Source organism: Schistocerca cancellata, chromosome 5, assembly GCF_023864275.1.
Source record: "Schistocerca cancellata isolate TAMUIC-IGC-003103 chromosome 5, iqSchCanc2.1, whole genome shotgun sequence".
Taxonomy (NCBI): Eukaryota; Metazoa; Arthropoda; class Insecta; order Orthoptera; family Acrididae; genus Schistocerca; species Schistocerca cancellata.
This window is the reverse complement of record NC_064630.1, coordinates 579,430,163-579,451,413: the sequence shown is the minus strand read 5'-3', so window position 1 is coordinate 579,451,413 and position 21,251 is coordinate 579,430,163. Positions and strand designations below refer to the sequence as shown.

At 43.6% G+C, this 21,251-nt stretch overlaps 1 protein-coding gene across 1 annotated transcript in view; it reads right to left on the bottom strand.

The window, feature by feature from the left end:
• LOC126188693 (FMRFamide receptor-like) overlaps window positions 1–21,251 on the bottom strand; it is a 142,029-nt gene that overhangs the window by 117,378 nt on the left and 3,400 nt on the right. The window contains exon 2 of the mRNA XM_049930300.1: window positions 7,806–7,919. Coding sequence (XP_049786257.1) covers window positions 7,806–7,919 — 114 coding nt within the window. The remainder of the gene's footprint in view (window positions 1–7,805; window positions 7,920–21,251) is intronic.

The following is a 21,251-nucleotide window of genomic DNA, read 5'->3' as shown; positions in this document are numbered from 1 at the left end:
CTTGGGGAATCTAGTATGATTGCGTACGTAGACAAAGCGATCGACATGAGGTAACACCAGATAGGTATGCAACACATCTAACATACAAGTAATGCTGGCACGGCCTTAACTGGTCAAGGACACTAGAAAAACTACCGTAGTCTACGGTTACTTATGATAATATAGAACAGCCTGCGGTAGTTTTACAACTCTAGCTCTATAATGACACAAAAAGGGCCTCTTATCCATCAATAGTGTCACATGCCCTCACTTCACGAGTGTGAGGTTTGGACTTTAATCCAGAGCGTTGTCTCGAAGACAGGTGATCTTGTACTTTACGCCATCACATCTGCCCTTGCTGGGCAAATTGTGGCATTGAAAATTTCGTCACTAGGATTCGAAACGCCATACTTCCGAGGAAAACGCCGTTACACAGGCGTGTGTTAACGACCTCGGCTACGGAGGCGAGCATGGTCTGACCAAAACGACCGATCCGTCGAAACCGATTTAGCCATTAAATAATTTACGTCAGTATTTTAGTGCACTAAGCTTTATTGTTAACCCAAATTAAGTTTCTCGTGGTTTCCGAGAGTCAATTCAGGCTAATAATACAACGACCCCTTCGAGAAGGCAACTTACAGTTTCCTCCCTTATCTTGTCTAGGTGGAAGGATGGAAGGAAAATTATGTTTCATCGGTACGTCGGCGGGGAGGTCACTGGAGACGGAACACAAGCACGTCTTGGGGATGAACAGAGATCGGAAAATGATTATGTCCTGTTAAAATAACCTATTCCGCCAAATGCTGTAAGTGAGCTGTGAGAACTATGGGAAACCTAAATCTGGATAGCCTGTGCGCCACTTTTCTCAGTTTGTGCAGCTAGTCCACTACTCCATGTCTAATGGCCCCATTGTCGGCTGGACGTTGATGCCTCACCTTCCTTCTTTCCATGTGTTCTCTCAATAATTTCGCTTTTGTACGTATCGGCTGACATGTGACAACACGGCAAGAGAAAAAATGTTGGATAGTTGATATAGACCAGAGGATCCGTGCGAAACTTTCGCACTTTGGTAGTTGTAAATAATGGCAGTATTTGGAATAAAAACAGTCGCTGGGATAAGGGTAGTTGCGGGAATGAAGAGAAACCATCTTTAAAAATGAACCGAGAGATGTAAAATAACAATCATGGGTTTATGATACATCCTTGTGTATACATTTCGTTGCAAATAATTTTGAAAAAAATTCTTTACAGAGCATTATATTTGATGTAAGAATGTAACCTTCTTGTTCTTATTCTTTGTCATTTTCTTTAAGGGACAGGACAGAGATAATCGACTGCCGAAGTTGTCTACGACAATGCTGTACACAAATTATCCAGCTAATAAGTACATTAAAACAAATAAAATGGTATTTGCGTTAATGTGAAAAGGGTGTCTCTAACTCGTGATTGATATCTTCGTACGATATAAATATGAAGTTGGGCATCAAAGATGCCCTTTTGCTTGTTGATAGTTATAAGTCTCTTTTATGTTCAAATTTTCCACAAATCTTAAGTTTTCGCGCAAAATCGGTATCCAAATATCGTAACTTGGATACTGTGTCACTCTACAAAGTGCACCGGTTAAAAAAAACTTTATAACGATATTTCATGCATCCTTGTACGATTAGTATGCGTTCACGAAAAGGGGATATTGACTTGAGAAACACTATGCATGAAATTAAGAAGTAAGTACAAATTTATAAATCAATTTGTCTTTAGGGATATGACGGCTATTTCTTTTTACTTCGTAACAGTTTTTCCATACTTGGATAGCGTCTGTTTGTTATTGTAGATGATAAACGACAGAGCTACACCGATGTCGCTTCAAATCGATATCGGGGTCGTTATAGATGAATCACTTGCAGATTTGGAAAAGAATGAAGGTGCGAATATGCTACAGTCTCGTAGAAAGAATCTTTCCAGCATTGATACAAAGTGAGTTAGGAAACCCACGGAAAATCTAAATGATACATCCGAGTCCTCGTGACTGTTGAAGAATATTAATAATAATTTGTCAGCAATAAAAAATAATACTTTGACTTGGAGTTAAGTGAGCTTCCTTTGTACTTTGAACATGGAAATTATATTTATTATCTTGATTAATTTTTCGCCTCTGAATGGCTCTTATCGGCCTGTAGTACAATGTTCACTTGATTGTGCAGGTAATGATTGGTGTGGATAAAATTTCGATATAATTAGTAGTAATAATAGGATTATCTCGTGACCGAACTGCAGTCTCTCTATACAGCCGCACCATGGACTGCCAATATCAACCACGACACAAAAATTAATTTTGAAAGGAGAAAAATGAGGTAATCAGCCAATCTAAGAATAAATACACTGTAAAACAGGTTGAAGTCTCACCAGTAGCAGGTATATAGTTTTATTGGTATCTTCAACTATATTCCACAAATCAGTGTGGCGAACTCCGTGTCCAAATTTAGCGTGAATCGATATAGAGTCTTTAATATTTCATTTATTCATTAGCTAATGGATAACGAACAAAAGGCTGGCAGCAGAGAGAACAATAAGCGTTGAGCGCAAAAGGTCGCTGCCGCGCAGATAATAAGAACTCTGGTTAACAGAAATTTCGTAACTTGGAACGTAATGAATATAACTGTGTCGTCACTCGACAAGGCGCACCGTAGACAGGTCCGGGTGTGACGGGAAGTGACTTATTCATGCGAGTAGGTACATCCACATTCCAATCCAAAGTAGTGCACTTTGCTACCTCGAAGTTTTAAAAGGTGTCACAAACGTCATGTGTGCGAACGATACGACATAGCTGCAAAAAGGGCATTAAATTTAGATGAGAAAAAGCAGCATCGTATTTAAGTGGCAGTGCTTTATTTATTCAAGTGAAACATGGAGTCATACACGTAAATAAATGCTGTCAGAGTGAACAAATACTCTGAGTGATAGTGCGTGCAAAGTACTGACAGACGAGAGTGCCGGTCAACAATTAATTGTTGCTGTGCAGGGCATTTGGCCTCTAGAGGTGCAGAGTGTGACAGCGTACCCTTACAAGTACAGGGTGATTCCGTGGTCATGTCACTAACTTCCAGATGTGATGGACAAGAGTAATTGTATCAGTTTTTGAGGTAAGGGATCTTGGTGCAGAAGCAACCGTCTCGAAAATTGTAAGGGAAAATCGTTGTGATAAGACTGACAGTGGTGTGTGTACCGCTGCTGTTGTTGCCAAGATTCTGGGGTAGGCAGCTTTCAGAGGTGGCAGTACGGACAAAACAAGAAGGAAATGTCTAGTAAAAATGGATTCTAAAACGCATACCTTGAAAGCTCTGAGCAGTTGTTCAGTCGAAGAGATGTTTTACTGTAGCGTAGATCAACAAGTGTTCATAGCTCTTAAAGTATGAATTTTAGAGCCTATCTGTACTAGACACTTTTTTCTTGTTTTGATCCGTACTGAAAGTTTCCTGCCCTACAATATTACCAACAACAGTCCCGGTATATGTATTTTACTGTCAGAGGTGTCAGAACGATTTTCACTTATACACTCCAAGGTAAACAAATAGACGCACTACAAAGGAATTATCCGAATGGAGCGGAAATCCGTAGATGTCATGTACCTGTACAGTCAAACAATTCAGAAAAATCGAGTGGTTTATTCAAGAGAAAGATCATCGTGAACTGAGAAAGTCAATAACGCGTACGCATTGGTCCACCTCTGGCCCTTATGCAAGCAGTTATTCGGCTTAGCATTGATTAACAGAGTTGCTGACTGCCCCTCTGAGGGATATCTTGCCAAATTCTGTCCAACTGTCACGTTAGAGCCTCAAAATACCAGACTGGTCACAGGACCCTGACCGTAATGCTCCAAACGCTGTCAATTGGGGGGAGATCTGGAGATCTTGCTGACGAAGGTAGGTCTGCAAGCGCGAAGACAAGAAGTAGAGACTGTCGCCATGTGCGGGCGGTCATTATGTTGCTGAAATGTAAGCCTAGGCTGGCTTGCCATGAAGGGCAACAAAACGGAGCGTAGAATATCGTCAACTTGCCGTTGTGATGTGTGTGTGCCACAGATGACAACAGAGAGCGTCCTGCTATGAAATGGAATGGCACCCCAGTCACTCAGTCTTGGTTGTCGGGCAGTATGGCGAGCGACAATCAGGTTAGTATCCCACTGCTGACCGGGGCGTCTCCAGACTTGTCTTCGCTGGTCCTGGGGGCTCGCTTCGAAGCGAGGCTCATCACTGAAGGCAATTCTTTTCCAGTCAAGAGATTCCAGGCCGGTTGTGACCGACATCACTGAAAACATGCTTGTTAGTACACAGAGGTGGATGGTAGTCGGCAGCAAGGGGCACCGTGTTTGAAATGGCTCTGAGCACTATGGGACTTAACATCTGAGGTCATCAGTCCCCTAGAACTTAGAACTGCTTAAACCTAACTAGCCTAAGCACATCACACACATCCATGCCCGAGGCAGGATTCGAACCTGCGATCGTAGCGGTCGCGCGGTTCCAGACTGAAGGGCCTAGAACCGCTCGGCCACACCGGCCGGCAAGGGCGCCGTGAGCTCAGCCTCCTCTCTGTGAGCCACCTATTAATGGTCCTTACGGTCACTGAAGCACCATTAGCACATCGGATCGAAGATAATGATGAATCTGCGGCTCTGATTGCCTCTCTGTCATCACTTTCTGTCTCCCCTCTAGGTCTACCACCGGCCGTTGTGGCCGAGCGGTTCTAGGCGCTTCAGTCCGGAAGTGCGCGACTGCTACGGTCGCAGGTTCGAATCCTGCCTCGGGCATGGATATGTGTGATGTCCCTAGGTTAGTTCGGTTTAAGTAGTTCTAAGTTCAGGGGACTGATGACCTCAGATGTCCCATAGTGCTCAGAGCCAGTTGAACCAGTCTCTAGGTCTACCGCTTCCTTGACGCTGTGTTCGGCCATGTGTCACTCGTTATTGCCAACATCGTCGAATAATGACAACACACCTGTTCAAATGTCGAGCGATTGGCCGATCACTCCAAACAGCTTCTTTGAGTCCAATTGCACGTCCTTTCTCAAATGCTGACACCTGGGTATATTGTTCCCGCGCCTGTCGGCGAGGCATGGATGCTGTCCAACTGAGAACACGGAATGATGTTCGCGGAGACTTCATATCCTGTTATCCCCGTGTCCCCTCTTTACTATCCTTGACAGCTGCACGGTAAAACTGCAGCATCCATCATCCGCCAGAGTTGTCGATATTTGTACGAAAATTAGTTTGTGACCAATCTGCATAGCTCCTTTGTGGTCCGTCGTTTTCCTTTTTGTAGTAGGATGTAACTACCGACTCAGTCGTTTCCGGACCAGAGTCACGTATCTCAAATCGATACATTATCATCATCATCATCATCATCATCATTTAAGACTGTTTATGCCTTTCAGCGTTCAGTCTGGAGCATAGTCCCCCTTATAAAATTCCTCCATGATCCCGTATTCAGTGCTAACATTGGTGCCTCTTCTGATGTTAAGCCTATTACTTCAAACTCATTCTTAACCGAATCCAGGTACCTTCTCCTTGGTCTACCCCGACTCCTCCTACCCTCTACTGCTGAACCCATGAGTCTCTTGGGTAACCTTGCTTCTCCCATGCGAGTAACATGACCCCACCATCTAACCTTGTTCGCCCTGACTGCTACATCTATGGAGTTCATTCCCAGTTTTGCTTTGATTTCCTCATTGTGGACACCCTCCTGCCATTGTTTCCATCTACTAGTACCTGCAATCATCCTAGCTACTTTCATATCCGTAACCTCAACCTTATAGATAAGATACTCTGAATCCACCCTGCTTTCGCTCCCATACAACAAAGTTGGTCGAAAGATTGAATGGTGCACAGATAACTTAGTCTTGGTACTGACTTCCTTCTTGCAGAAGAGGGTAGCTCGTAGCTGAGCGCTCACTGTATTAGCTTTGCTACACCTCGCTTCCAGTTCTTTCACTATGTTGCCATCCTGTGAGAATATGCATCCTAAGTACTTGAAACCGTCCACCTCTTCTAACTTTGTTCCTCCTATTTGGCCCTCAATCCGCTTATATCTCTTTCCCACTGACATTACTTTCGTTTTGGAGATGCTAATCTTCATACCGTAGTCCTTACATTTCTGATCTAGCTCTGAAATATTACTTTGCAAACTTTCAATCGAATCTGCCATCACAACTAAGTCATCTGCATATGCGAGACTGCTTATTTTGTGTTCACATATCTTAATCTCACCCAGCCAGTCTATTGTTTTCAACATATGATCCATAAATAATATGAACAACAGTGGAGACAGGTTGCAGCCTTATCTTACCCCTGAAACTACTCTGAACCATGAACTCAATTTACCGTCAACTCTAACTGCTGCCTGACTGTATATGTAAAGATCTTTAATTGCTTGCAAAAGTTTGCCTCCTATTCCATAATCTCGTAGAACAGACAACAACTTCCTTCTAGGAACCCGGTCATACGCCTTTTCTAGATCTATAAAGCATAGATACAATTCCCTGTTCCACTCATAACACTTCTCCATTATTTGCCGTAAGCTAAAGATCTGGTTCGGACAACCTCTAAGAGGCCTAAACCCACACTGATTTTCATCCAATTTGTCCTCACCTAATACTCGCACTTTCCTTTCAACAATACCTGAGAAGATTTTACCCACAACGCTGATTAAAGAGATACCTCTGTAGTTGTTACAATCTTTTCTGTTTCCATGTTTAAAGATTGGTGTGATTACTGCTTTCGTCCAGTCTGATGGAACCTGTCCCGACTCCCACGCCATTTCAATTACCCTGTGTAACCATTTAAGATCTGACATTCCACCGTATTTGATGAGTTCCGACTTAATTTCATCCACCCCAGCCGCTTTATTGCACTGCAATCTATTGACCATTTTCTCCACTTCCTCAAATGTGATCCTATTTCCATCATCATTCCTATCCCATTGAATATCGAAATCTGAAACATTACTGATCGTATTTTCACCTACATTGAGCAACTCTTCAAAATATTCCCTCCATCTGTCCAAGGCATCAACAGGATTCACCAGCAGTTTTCCTGGCCTGTCCAAAATACTTGTCATTTCCTTCTTACCTCCCTTTCGAAGACTGCTAATTACACTCCAGAATGGTTTCCCAGCAGCTTGACCCAAACCTGTTTCCAAAGTCTTCCCAAGATTTCTTCTTGGCTGCTGCAATTATCTGTTTGGGTTTGTTTCTTTCTTCAACATAACTTTCTCTGTCTACCTGAGTTCTAGTATGTAGCCATTTTTGATACGCCTTCTTTTTCCTTTTACAGGCTGCCTTGACTGTGTCATTCCACCAAGCTGTTTGCTTCATCCTATCGATACATTTACGTTCTAAGTCATCCCTGAAAGTTTGTAAGTTTGTAACATCATTACGGTATCACTCTGCACAATGGAGTGTACGCTGTCTCCCTCAATGTCTAATCTACAAAATATTCGACCGGGGAGATGTAAAATCAGTATCAAAGTCCGGATCAGGAGCGGTGAAGTGGAACAAGTAAATCGGGCATAAACCCTGGTCATACATTCAGTTCGCTTTTCCGCAAAATACCTCGCCTTCCAGATACCGGTTTGTAAACACGACGGTGCGATTTCGGCGTCTAGCAGGAAACGACCTCGTACAAAGTGAGGATACTGTAAGCAGAGCACTGCGCAGTGCAGTCAGCGAGTGCTCCGGTCAGCAAGGTTGCGCCATCTCAGCGGTGTCGAAATCTGTCTGTACTGCCCTGCTCGCGTTCCCCGTGCGCCGTACGAGGAAAGGTCCAGCGCGCGCACCTCGGATGCGGGCCCCCGCGCCCGCTGACCTCGCGACGGCCGCATCACCGCCCGCTTGCGTCACACCTTCTGCCCGCAGTGCTTCCCCGCGGCGCTGGCCGCCGGCAGTGACGGCTTCGCAGAACCCGCTATCTCAGCACGGCAAAGAGTCCATTGTTTCAGTGCGCCGAGCACTCGTGGAACAAGGAAACTATGGTCGAAGTGCTTTCTGTTACGTACTACATCTACATCTACATCTACATCCACACTCCACAAGTCACCTGACGGTGTGTGGCGGAGGGTACTTTTGAGTACCTCTATTGGTTCTCCCTTCTATTCCAGTCTGGTATTGTTCGTGTATGCCTCTGTGTGGTGGGGTCTAATCTCTCTGATTGTATCCTCATGGTCTCTTCGCGAGATATACGTAAGAGGGAGCAATATACTGCTTGACTCCTTGGTGAAGGTATGTTCTCGAAGCTTCAACAAAAGCGCGTACCGAGCTACTGGGCGTCTCTCCTGCAGAGTCTTCCACTGGAGTTTATCTATCATCTCCGCAACGCTTTCGCGATTACTAAATGATCCTGTAACGAAGCGCGCTGCTCTCCGTTGGATCTTCTCTATCTCTTCTGTCAACCCAATCTGGTACGGATACCACACTGGCGAGCAATATTCAAGCAGTGGCGAACAAGTGTACTGTAACCGACTTCCTTTGTTTTCGGATTGCATTTCCTTAGGATTCTTCCAATGAATCTCAGTCTGGCAACTGCCTTACCGACTCTCAACTTTATATGATCATTCCATTTGAAATCACTCCTAATGCCTACTCCCAGATAAATGGAATTAACTGCTTCCAGTTTCTGACCTGCTATATTGTAGCTAAATGATAAAGGATCTTTCTTTCTATGTATTCGCAGCACATTACACTTGTCTACACTGAGATTCAATTGCCATTCTCTGCACCATGCGTCAATTCGTTGCAGAACCTCCTGCATTTCAGTACAATTTTCCATTGTTACAACCTCTCGATATACCTCAGCATCATCCGCAAAAAGTCTCAATCAACTTCCGATGTTATCCACAAGGTCATTTATGTATATTGTGAATAGCAACGGTCCTACGACACTCCCCTGCGGCACACCTGAAATCACTCTTACCTCGTAAGACTTCTCTCCATTGAGAATGACATGCTGCTTTCTGCTATCTAGGAACTCTTCAATCCAATCACACAATTGGTCTGATAGTCCCTTCAATCCAATCACACAACCGGTCTGATAGTCCATATGCTCTTACTTTGTTCATTAAACGACTGTAGGGAACTGTATCGAACGCCTGGCGGAAGTCAAGAAACAGGGCATCTACCTGGGAACCCGTGTCTATGGCCCTCTGAGTCTCGTGAACGAATAGCGCGAGCTGGGTTTCACACGATCATCTTTTTCGAAACCCATGCTGATTCCTACAGAGTAGATTTCTAGTCTCCAGAAAAGTCATTATACTCGAACATAATACTTGTTCCAAGATTCTGATCGACGTTAGAGATATAGGTCTATAGTTCTGCAGATCTATTCGACGTCCCTTCTTGAAAACGGCGATGACCTGTGTCCTTTTCCAATCCTTTGGAACGCTACGCTCTTCTAGAGACCTACGGTACACCGCTGCAAGAAGGGGGTCACGTTCCTTCGCGTACTCTGTGTAAAATCGAACTGGTATTTCATCAGGTCCAGCGGCCTTTCCTCTTTTGAGCGATTTTAATTGTTTTTCTATCCCTCTGTTATCTATTTCGATATCTACCATTTTGTCATCTGTGCGACAATCTAGAGAAGGAACTACAGTGCAGTCTTCCTCTGTGAAACAGCTTTGGAAAAAGACGTTTAGTATTTCGGTCTTTAGTCTGTCATCCTCTGTTTCAGTACCATTTTGGTCACAGAGTGTATGGACATTCAGATCAGCACACCGCCCGCTCTGGAGATCTCATGACACACTGACAAGGGAATCTTGCCATTGCATCCCCCCCCCCCCCTCCGCCCCCAATTAGATTTATTGGTAAGCAGGTGTACTGAACTGCGAAAAAATGTAAAATACAGACAGTGAAAGGTTCAGCGTTAACAAGTGGAACATCGAGCTAAGTGGAAGACAAAGGCGTCGTGGTTAAGTGATCACGGCGATGGATACAAAACGGACGAGTTTTTTACCGTCGCAAGTAAATATGATGAATAGTGAGAGCGGGCGAGGTGCCACATAGACGTGTCACAGAAATGAAAACAACAAGTAAACGGGTATGAAGTACGTTACATCAAAGGAATTCAAGAGTCAATACTTCCAAAACGGAAGGCAACTTCAAAAACGTTAAAAACATCTGATATGACAGAGCTTAGAGAGACTGTGATTGTGAAACTGATACGTTTATTTGTTGCAGCTTATGTGACAAACTATCGTGTGTTCATCATTCCCTTCGGAGTGTTCACATTCACACAAACACCTGAATCGGGCAAGAAGGCATCTCTCACTCACTAGGCGTGCAAATTAGGTGCATCTAAAGAAATTCCTATCAAACGACACACGTTGCCGTGTATAACACAACAGTCGTGTTTCCCGGTCGAGGATTCGGTTTTGTCGCCTTGCCATCAAACGTTCGCTTTTCTCATTCAAAAGCCACTTCCTTTCGGCTGCTAATACAGTAGTAGTGCAGAATCAGCTTTCATTATAGGTCCCTTCCTTACGCCTCGTTCTTGCAAACGGACATTATAGCACGATGCAGACACAAATGTGAATACAACAAACAGAACACGGCTCGTCCGCTTTGTAGTCAAACACCGTTCAAATGGTTCAAATGACTCTGAGCATTATGGGACTTAACATCTGAGGTCATCAGTACCCTAGAACTTAGAATTACTTAAACCTAAATAACCGAAGGACATCACACACACCCATGCCCGATTCAGGATTGTAACCTGCGACCGTAGCGGTCGCGCGGTTCCAGACTAAAGCACCTAGAGCCACTCGGCCACAACGGGCGGCTCAAACACCGTGAGCACTGTTTATTTTTTGTTGGTCTGATACTGTTCGTCGCATTCGTTCGGGGCGGACGTCCCGTGACAACCGTTTAAGTTCATTGTTGATCGGTTCACTCAGATTTGTTATTACAGAGGACCGAACACGCTGAGCTAACGTGCCGGCTACTTAACCACGAGGCATTGGCTATTTCAGCCTCCTTTATGGTGCACTTTCTGTGCTTGGGCGGTTTACTGTTCCTATTTTGCTTTATTTCACACCTCAGTACACCTTCTTTCTTTTTTCTTGCGTGTTCAGTTTGACGGGCTGTCCATTGGACCCTCTTACCACTAAATCTGAGGAGAGTGGGAGGGGGAGTTTCGTTGTGAGGTGACAAAAGTCATGAGTTACGTACTAACATCGCCTCGGACCACCTTTTACAGGGCCTAGCACAGTAACTAGACTTGGCATAGACTCAACAAATCATTGGAAGTCACCTGCACAAACACTGAACAATGATGCCACTATAGTCATCCATAACTGCGGAAGTGTTGCCGGTGCAGGATTGTGTGCACGAACTGACCTCTCGATTATGTCCCATAAATATTTGACGGGAGTCATGCCGGGAGATCTGGGTAGTCAAATTATCCACTCGAGCTGTCCAGAAAGTTCTTCAAACCAATTGCGAACAGTTGTGGCCCGATGATACGGGACATTGTCGTCCATAAAAATTCCATTGTTGTTTGGGAACGTGAAGTCCATAAATGGCTGCAAATTATCTCCAAGTACATAACTGAGGACCAGTCCATTCCACGTAAACACAGCCGACACCATTACAGGCCACAGTGCCTTATTGACAACTTGGGTCCATAGCTGCAGTTGGATCTGCACCACACTCCAATTTACCATCAGCTCTTACCAGCTGAAACAGGAACATATCTGACCAGACCACGGTTTTCCAGACGTCTAGGGTCCACGTATATGATCATGAGCCCAGGAGAGTCGCTGTAGGTGATGACGTGCTGTTAGAAAAGACGGTAGCGTCGGTCGTCTACTGCCGTAGCCCATTAACACCAAATTTTGCTGCACTGTCCTAACGGACACGTTCGTCGTAAGTCCCACACTGATTTCTGCGGTTATTTCACGCAGTGTTGCTTGTCTGTTAGCACTGACAACTCTACACAAACGCCACTGCTCTCGGTCGTTATGAGAAGGCCACTCATTGCATCGTCCGTGGTGAAAGGTAATCAACGCCTAATATTTGATATTCTTGGCACACCCTTGACACTCTGGATGAATTCCCTAACAATTTCCAAAACGGAAAGTCCCATGTGTACAACTCCAACTACCATTCCGTGTTCAAAGTCCGTTAATTCCCATCGTGCGGCTATAATCACGTCGGAAACCTTTTTAAATGATAGCTACGCTCCCTTTTACACCTCGTGCACACGATTCTACCACCATCTTTGTCCGTGCACATCGCTATCCGATGACTTTCGTTACCTGAGTGTACAGTTAAACGCGCAGCACAGTGACTTGCAAGCTATGGAGGTATGCTAGACGCAGACCGAATCGGCACGGAGGATTAACGTCCGTTGGTCTTGCACACCGTTCGGCTTCACCGTGGTTCAAATGGCTCTGAGCACTATCCGACTTAACATCAGAGGTCATCAGTCCCCTAGAACTTAGAACTACTTAAACCTAACTAACCTAAGGACAGCACACACATCCATGCCCGAGGCAGGATTCGAACCTGCGACCGTAGCGGTCGCGCGGTTCCAGACTAAAGCGCCTAGAACCGCTCGGTCACAACGGCCGGCTTCAGCGTGGTCTTTAGGTGGTTTTCCAAGCTCGTTGAGGGAAATTCTGGGATGGAACTCAATTTTCGCCTCATAAACTGCGATACACTAACAATTAAAATGTGACATATGTCCAGAAAGTAAGTGTACTGTGACCATAATGGACTGTGGTTTCTTTGTTTGTTGAGGGTTGGCCACACTGAGTTATAGAGGGGATCCCCTGACCAGAATGGGTATCGTAGGAATACGATAGCACGTAAACTCACATTGCAGTGTGCAGTTGCGTGAAAGACGTCGGTAAGAAATCCCGCCATGTGCAAGTCACGTGCTATGATCCGCTTTCTAGTCGGGTAAGGAATAACACTTACGGAAATTTTCTCGCGAAACAAAACCGTAACGACGAATTTATTATGAACAGAACGAGTGTATTTAAGTGGGGGTAAGGAGTTTAGTGGAGGTATAACAAATGTTTATGAGGAACAGTGGAGTGGAAACCGTTCCGTTTTGATTGATGAGTTGGTGCTAAAAATAGAGGGAACTGTTCGTGAAAACCGCCGATAGACTGCGGAAGAAATTTCAGCGATTTTTCCACAACTCCGCAGAAATATTTTATACGAGTTGCTCAGAGAAACGGTGGTGTACCGGAAACTGTGAGGAAGATGGGTCGCAAAACAGCTGACAGGGGAGCACAAGAAAATTCAGGTCAATAGCACCCGCATGTTTCTTGAGCGACTTTAATGGGAAGGTGGAGCCGGCCACGGTGGCCGAGCGGTTCTAGGCGCTCAGTCCGGAACAGCGCGACTGCTGCGGTCGCAGGTTCGAATCCTGCCTCGGGCATGGATGTGTGTGATGTCTTTAGATTAGTTAGGTTTAAGTAGTTCTAAGTTCTAGGGGACTGATGACCACAGATGTTAAGGCCCATAGTGCTCAGAGCCATTTGAACCATTTAATGGAATGGTGGGGATTTTCTGAACTCTCTTGTGACTGGAGAAGAAAAGTAGGTAACTCATTACACGCCTGAGACAAAAAGACAATCGTCACAGTGACGTCCCTATCTGCCAAAAAATTGACAACCCCAATTTCAGGCAAAAACTCATGGCCTCAGTGTTTGGGACCGAAAAGACATCACTGGGCTCGAATTTCTGCCTCAGGAGGAGACTATCAATGCACAACGTTGTTGAGAGATCGTAAAAAACTGAAAACGTACGTACAAAACAAGAAGAGGGGAATGTTGACGAGAGGCGTGTGCTTGTTTCACGGCAACGGGATGTTTTGGACCTTTCCCGCATTCCCCTTACTTGGCGGCTTCATAATATCGTCTCTCCACCTGCCTGAAGGCACGAAAAGAGTCGAATTAAATTTTCAGTCGACCAGCAGGTGCAGAAAGAGGTCCTGAAGTGGAGGAACGAGCTGGCGGGGGAGTTCTAAAAAAAAAGAAAGATGTGGATCTAGCACACTTACCTTCTGAGCATGCCTCGTACGATGAAAAACAGAACAAGGTTTGTTAAGACATATTGCTGTGCACCATTAGCTGCATTTATGATATTCAACTGACCGACTGGTAATCGGGCATGAAGCCTGTCGTCAGTGGCATATATACGTTAGTAAAAAGTATTCCATATTCTGAGAAGTAGACCAAAACAAGAAAAAAGTCCAACAAACATGGCTTCTAAACTGCATACCTTAAGAGCAACATGTGTTCGTCTTCGTTATTGTGAAACATATCTCGTCTACTCACCCAGAACCGTGAATACCGTTTACAGTAACAATGCTAACGGATGTTTACTGCATGCTATATCCATGGAAAATAACTGAAGAACGCGTCTTCATTTGTGTACTGGATTCTGTAGGTCTTTCGTGATAGCAAAGAGCTTGCAGCGGAAGAGATGTTTCACAGTAGGAAAGATGAATAAGATATACATTTTAGACCCATATTTACTGGACATTTTTATGTTCTTGTGGTTCATACCAGTACGTCTTAGAATACGAAATAATTTTTTGACACCCTGTATTATACACCTCCGTGTCAAATAACATGGGTATCAGTTATAAAATTTCTATGATGTGAAAAGATGCGGATCTCACTGTACACAGGTCGTCAAGAGTACATGTTACAGCCGTCAAACCCTTAACGGCAACACTTCCTTGACAGTAATTATCCGGAGTGATAAGGAGGTGTGACCGTATAGCATTTGGCAGCGGTAGTATGCACCCACGACGACCTCTGTGAAATCCACATCACTTTTGACGTCATAGAGATTTTTAATTTATTTGATAAGGACGTACATAATACATGCAACTGACGCTAGGCTATACGCGCCAATACCGATCTGACAATTAAATATTTAAATGCCGTTCGTGACGTACACTAAGAAGTCTTTTAATAAAAGAAAGCTTCAGAGCACCAAGCATACGAGATAGTCAGAACAAAGATTACACAAATCACAGATCACTGTCGCTCTCAGTTTTACCTGTATGAGGCTTTCTTTAATATAAAATAATGCTTTCGGGACATGCCTATATAGCCATGTCAGCAGTAGAAAGAAGATACGACAGAATGTTACGACAACTGAGAAGATTCAGTGAGGTTATGCCGTGTTCTGTTTCGAAGTTACATACGTTTAAATATGCTATACGACGCCTTGCTGGCGATTTTCGTGGCAGTTATGACAAAACGATGATAAGGACAACACAGCACCCAATTCCAGAGCTCAAAAAAAAAAAAAAAAAAAAAAATCCCGCTCCGACCGGGAACAAACCCAGGCCCCTTCAGTTATCAATCTAACACGCTGACCCCGCAGCTATCGGAATGGAGTACCTGAGGCCAACGAGTGATGGGGCCGACAGGAAGGACGTTCTGGAAGGTGTGAAATGAAACCTTCCAGCCACCAGTGAATTGTACGATGGAATGAACATTACTGCCGGATTTGACCCTTACGCTGTTCGGGATTAGAACGTAGATCTTTTCCTTTCGCATCCACGATGATGGCGCAGCAGTTAAGATAGCGGACTCGTATGAGAGACAATTTGGGATCAAATGTCCATTGAGACATTTTCCGTCATCTGTAGATTTATTTTGCTGATATTTACACGTGGCTTGCCATCCACTAACACAGATAGTGCTTAAAAAATATTCAGTTATACCTAAGCACAAGGGCATTCGCAGCGAGGGTACAGAAACAATAGTTAGAATCTTCGCAAGGAAACCAAATCCTGTTCTTGCGCACCGAAAGATGTATCAGTTCAGTAAATACTTGAAGTTAGCACAACATATAGTGGGTGTCGACTAGCAACAAGCATCCAGAGTTACTTTGCATAAAACCTCAGAATTCAAAATGCCAGATGGCTGTGGCTTCTAAAATCTTCCAGTAGCATTCTACATTGAACCCTTGTTTTACTATCCAATGTCAAAATGTACCACAAGCGTAAATGAAGAAAGCATTCGCTTGTATCGCAACTCCTCTCCCACACCTTATCGGCACCAGTACTTAATTCAAAACTCAAACTGACGTAGCATTTTGTGATTAATGTATTTACATATTAGAATACGTAGTTTGCGTGAATACTAACATTTATTGTAAAGAACAGTGATTCAAAAATGTAAAATTGAGGTAGTCGAAGCAAATGTGAGGAATGGGTAATTAAATCAGGGCATTGACGACCCATCACAGCAGTCGTGGGCATTGACGACCCATCACAGCAGTCGTCGAGTACCACTTCGGAATGTAATACAATTTCTGCACTCTTCCGATCTGTAGTCCCGCAGGCAGGGCCTAAACTATTGAATATGTCTCGGCTCTTCTCACTAACATTTGTAGATGTAGTGCATGTGTGTTTTACTTTTAGTTACATCGAATTTAGTACCTGAGCGCGGGGAAGTCCATGTAGTTCGCGAATGTCATTATTAGTATTATGGGGAGCGAGTCCGGAAATACGAGTATTTATAGCTGCGCGAAGAGGGATATCTCGTTTTCGCGAGATAGGACGATGTGGAGGATTGTACTAGCGTGACGTCGGTTGCTTGTCATAGGTGCGAGTACAATAAATAAGCGATCTAAATCACTTCAGGCGACTACTAGCATCATTCTGTCGGCTCCTTACGTCCTTTATGTCGACTTGAAATTTCTTTCCTTCCATGAGCTATAGGAATTTAACTAATGTTAACATATTGTCCATAGAAAAACTAAGGTCGGTTTGCAATATTGTGCAGCATAGCGTTACCCGTGGGCTGTAGTACGCGATGTAATAAATGAGAAATGATTTTAACGACCTGTGTACTCAATGAGCTTACAGTATGACGACTGTTGGCCAGTAAAAATATGTAACGCTGTTTGTTCTTCTATTAACAACATGGAATTTGTATACTGCAGTTCTAACAAGTTATTGAAAACAGATACTACGAAATGCAGTCTAAGAGAGACGTAGTGGATTCTAAGAGAGAGGAAAAAGAAAGACGCACCGCGAAGGAATTATCCGAATGGAACGGAAATCAATAGATGTGATATACATGTACAGAAAAACAAATGATTACAATTTCAGAAAGAATGGGTGATTAATTAAGAGAAAGGGCTTCACAAACTGTGCAAATGAACAACGCGTTGTTCCAGCTCTGGCCCTTATGCAATCAGTTATTCGGCTTGGCATTGGTTGAAAGTTGTTGTTGGATATCCTACTGAGGAATATTGAGTCAAATTCTGTAACTGACGCGTGAGATCGTCAAAATCCCGAGATGGCTAGAAGGCCGTTCTCCCTAATGCTCCCAAACCATCCAATTTATCTGAAATTGTAATCATTTGCTTGTCTGTACGTGTACATAATATCTACAGATTCTCGTCCCTTTCAGATAATTCCTTCGTAGTACGTCGTTGTTTTTTCGTCCTAGAGTGTATTATAGGTTGGACATTAGAAATGCCTCATCACAGGACGAAATACTTACTTAATGCAGAAAGTAACTACTTCTCGTTTTCCACGGTGCGGCTATACCATTTCCGTGTACCCGGTTAACTACCGTTGCCTATGGTCTACGTTTTTAGTTCCTGGAAACACTAGATTATGACGTCATCGTGTAGGTTTACAGCCAACGGCGGAGAAACGTGACGTGGGACTGAATTTTAGTTCATAATTACGTAATCCATATTAATTATAAGCAGTAAATCATCGTGGTACCACAAAAATCTGTTTTCCAAATATTCAGTAGCTTCTTGAGGTATTTAAAATCACTGTTCGCGCAATTTTTATCTGAAAAAAGAGAATACAAACAAGTTGTTTGACGATAACCCAGGTGAATACGAGCAATGAGAGATCAATTCTATGTTTTTCTTCTTCAAGCAGCTTACCTTTTTGGTGTGCTGTGTGACAGCTAACATTGTCATTATGAAGAATACAGCTACGTTTTCGGTTGTTTACCCTGATTTCATGGAAGTTTTCTGACAAAGAAATTGGTGTATACCATTTAAAATTAAGTATTATTCGTTCTATTGAAGTAATGGTCGCGACGTGCCGCTGTAACCAAACAAACAGACGATCATTTTCTTGGAAATGCTTCACTAACGAGGCACTTTCGTTGGCTTGAATTCGTGTTGGAACACCCAAACAGTTGACTGCTGCTTAGTTTCCAACTCGTACGACTACATTCGAGTATCTTTTCCTCTTACAATGTGTCATACGGATTTTCCCTCCACCCAGCAAATTTTTGAGCATTTCCTTACAGCAAGTGACTCGAGCACTTTGCAGGAATTCATTTTCCTGCGTAGGCTGTTTTATTTCGAAATAATCCCTTCATTGTCAGTGGCCTTGTCTACTTGTAAACAGCGACGCTTGCAGGTAACTGGAGTTAAGCGGCATCGGGCGTGGTCAGTACTTGGGTGGGCAACAGCCTGGGTACGCCACCTGCTGTTGGGTGCTTTCTCTTTGCCATTAAGGGAAAGGGGAAGACGGGTGGCGGCGTAATGTTCCTAACCACGAGACTTTGCGCCATTGTCCTGTATTAAATTCCAAACCTCTCCGTAGTGTCTCAAGAAATGAGGGCATGGGAGCATGGTGGCCGTCGACAGAAGTAGGCGCCGGGTTTCATCCTCTCCTTTCTCTCATCATCATAAAACGCAAATATGACACCACACTACACGCAACAGTTACACTCACCTACACTTATCAGGAACACTTAAAAGCACAGAACACTTACATACTGCGTAGGAGAAGGGCCACTGCGCCCGAAGGACAGAAACATCTTTACAGTTACGCTGCTGAGCCTCCCCTTCGGTGTTACCAACCACCAACGCCATACGACTTTACTTAATTTAGTTCACGATATAGCTACTGGCTAATTTCGCCCCCTTGAGATTTTCGTTGTACGTTACTTGAATCACAGCGAAAAATTGTCAGCTCGTAGCATTTTATATTCCATACATCTGTGTGGAGGAAGCAACATCCGGTAGCGTCCATAACGACGGTTCCTCACAGTCATGGTAGTTACTGGCACAGCTATCTTATATGTGAAGCTCGTATGTTAAAGGAGAAAATTACGATCCTTATGAAAGTTTTGTCACTGTGCCAGCGTTAAAACAAATTGAAATTATAATGAAAATGCACATCTCTTGGTCAACGTCTTAAAATACGTAGTTTAATTTTAAATGTTGCGCTAACGTATTTAAATGTGCTGTCCGGTGGCCAGTAACAAAACTCGCGTAAGGGTTGTAGTTTTCTTTGTTAACATACGAACTTCACGTATGACAGAGTTGTGCTATTAACTACCATGATTGTGAGAAATCGTCATTAAGGACGCAGTTAGATGTTGCTTCCTCCAGACAGATGCGTGGAATATAAGACCGTATACGCTTACAGTCTTTTTCTATGGTGCAAGTAACAGAGAAGGATTATAATGTAACAGGGTCGAATTTAGCTAATAGCTAAATCATGAAATAAAGTGATTATTTCAAAATAAAAAAGCCTACGCTGGAAAATATTTCACCTCAAGAATTATACAGTGGCCGTGCACCCATATACGAAGACTATTAACACGAGTCTGTTGCTCACCTTCGATTAAATTGTACGGAACCCATCGAGAGCAGATATTTTCCGCAGAGCAATATTCGTGCAGAAACGAATATAGCGCAGTCTTCGACACAGCTAAGGAAGCCTCTATCCCACGACAAGTAACGTATGAATATTCTTCATCACGCTACGCCCAGCATCGATGTTTTTGGAACAGCAACCGATTTTAGTCGACTGTCACTAAATTCACAGAAGTATTATTGTTGACTTAGGCTTTCACGGAAACGGTGAAAATTGGGATCCCAGGCTTCCTCGGCAAATTTAATTGAACATATATTTTGCTCGTCACCATCAGGCGACTGTTCACCTGAAGATGACGGAAAATAATTATGCAGTGAAAAATTTCAGGTTCCTTAAATGCACACTCTAAATACAGACGGTATGTAAATTTAGCAGTGCAAGGGGTGCACCACACCTGGGCGCCAACTTGAAGATTATATGGTCACTTGAGGGGATGCGGCAGAACGAAGTCTAAGCGAACCGTCCATCACTTAGATAATTACTGATTTGGACTCAAAGCCCATATTATTGTTGCCGGCCGGCGTGGCCAAGCGGTTCTAGGCGCTACAGTCTGGAACCGCGCGACAGCTACGGTCGCAGGTTCGAATCCTGCCTTGGGCATGGATGTGCGTGATGTCCTTAGGTTAGTTAGGTTTAAGTAGTTCACAGTTCTAGGGGACTGATGACCTCAGAAGTTAAGTCCCATAGTGCTCAGAGCCATTTGAACCACATTTTTGTTGCAGGTAACCGACGTCAACAAATCAACCTTATAAGCAATTGTGACTCATTGCAGATTCCTGGAATCTGTTGCACAACAATCGGATTTACGATTCCTGTTTTATGGTACCATTCGGTAAGATTGTTAATACGATAATAGTGTATGAGGCCTGAAGATGGCAAGATTCAGTTGCCGAAACTGGTGGCGCCTGAGATACAAAATAAAGTAAACCAAAACATACGGCTGTTGGTGAAGTTTTTGAATCAAGAAATATGTACCAGCCGATGTCCCCCCAGGCCATAATGGACAGACAGAGACTGAATGTATAACACTTCTGTCCGCTACTGTTATACCATAACCTTAAAGTTGGAAGCAGGTCGTGAAATAAAACTATCTTGTTAAAGCAACTATGGTATAAAGCAACAGAGCAGTGTTACCCTCTGAGAGGAATTTTGTTATGTTGACCGTGTTGTACCTAACGGAGGTGGCTTATCGGAAATGAAAATCAGAATTACGTAAATATTTGAACAGTAACAAACAAAATTTTGCCTATCTGCACTGTTTAACGGATAAAGAAAACGGTCGCCAGCCTAACTAGGCAAGAGAATGATTAACATTCTCGTTCAAGAAAATAGTTATTAGTAATAGTTAGAAATAGTAATAGTTACAATAGTAACAAATAGTTACAAACGGATGCAGATGATCAGACAGTATGCTTACGTACGTGTCACCTGTCAGAGTCGTATCTAGATGAGTCAGGGGTCATATATTACTCCAATTGCGCATGCCCACACCATTACACAGCCTCCACCAGCTTGAACAGCCCCTGCAGCGTCCTTGGATTCATGAGGATGTCTCCGTACCCGTACACGTCCATCCGCTCGATACAATTTGAAACGAGACTCGTTCGGC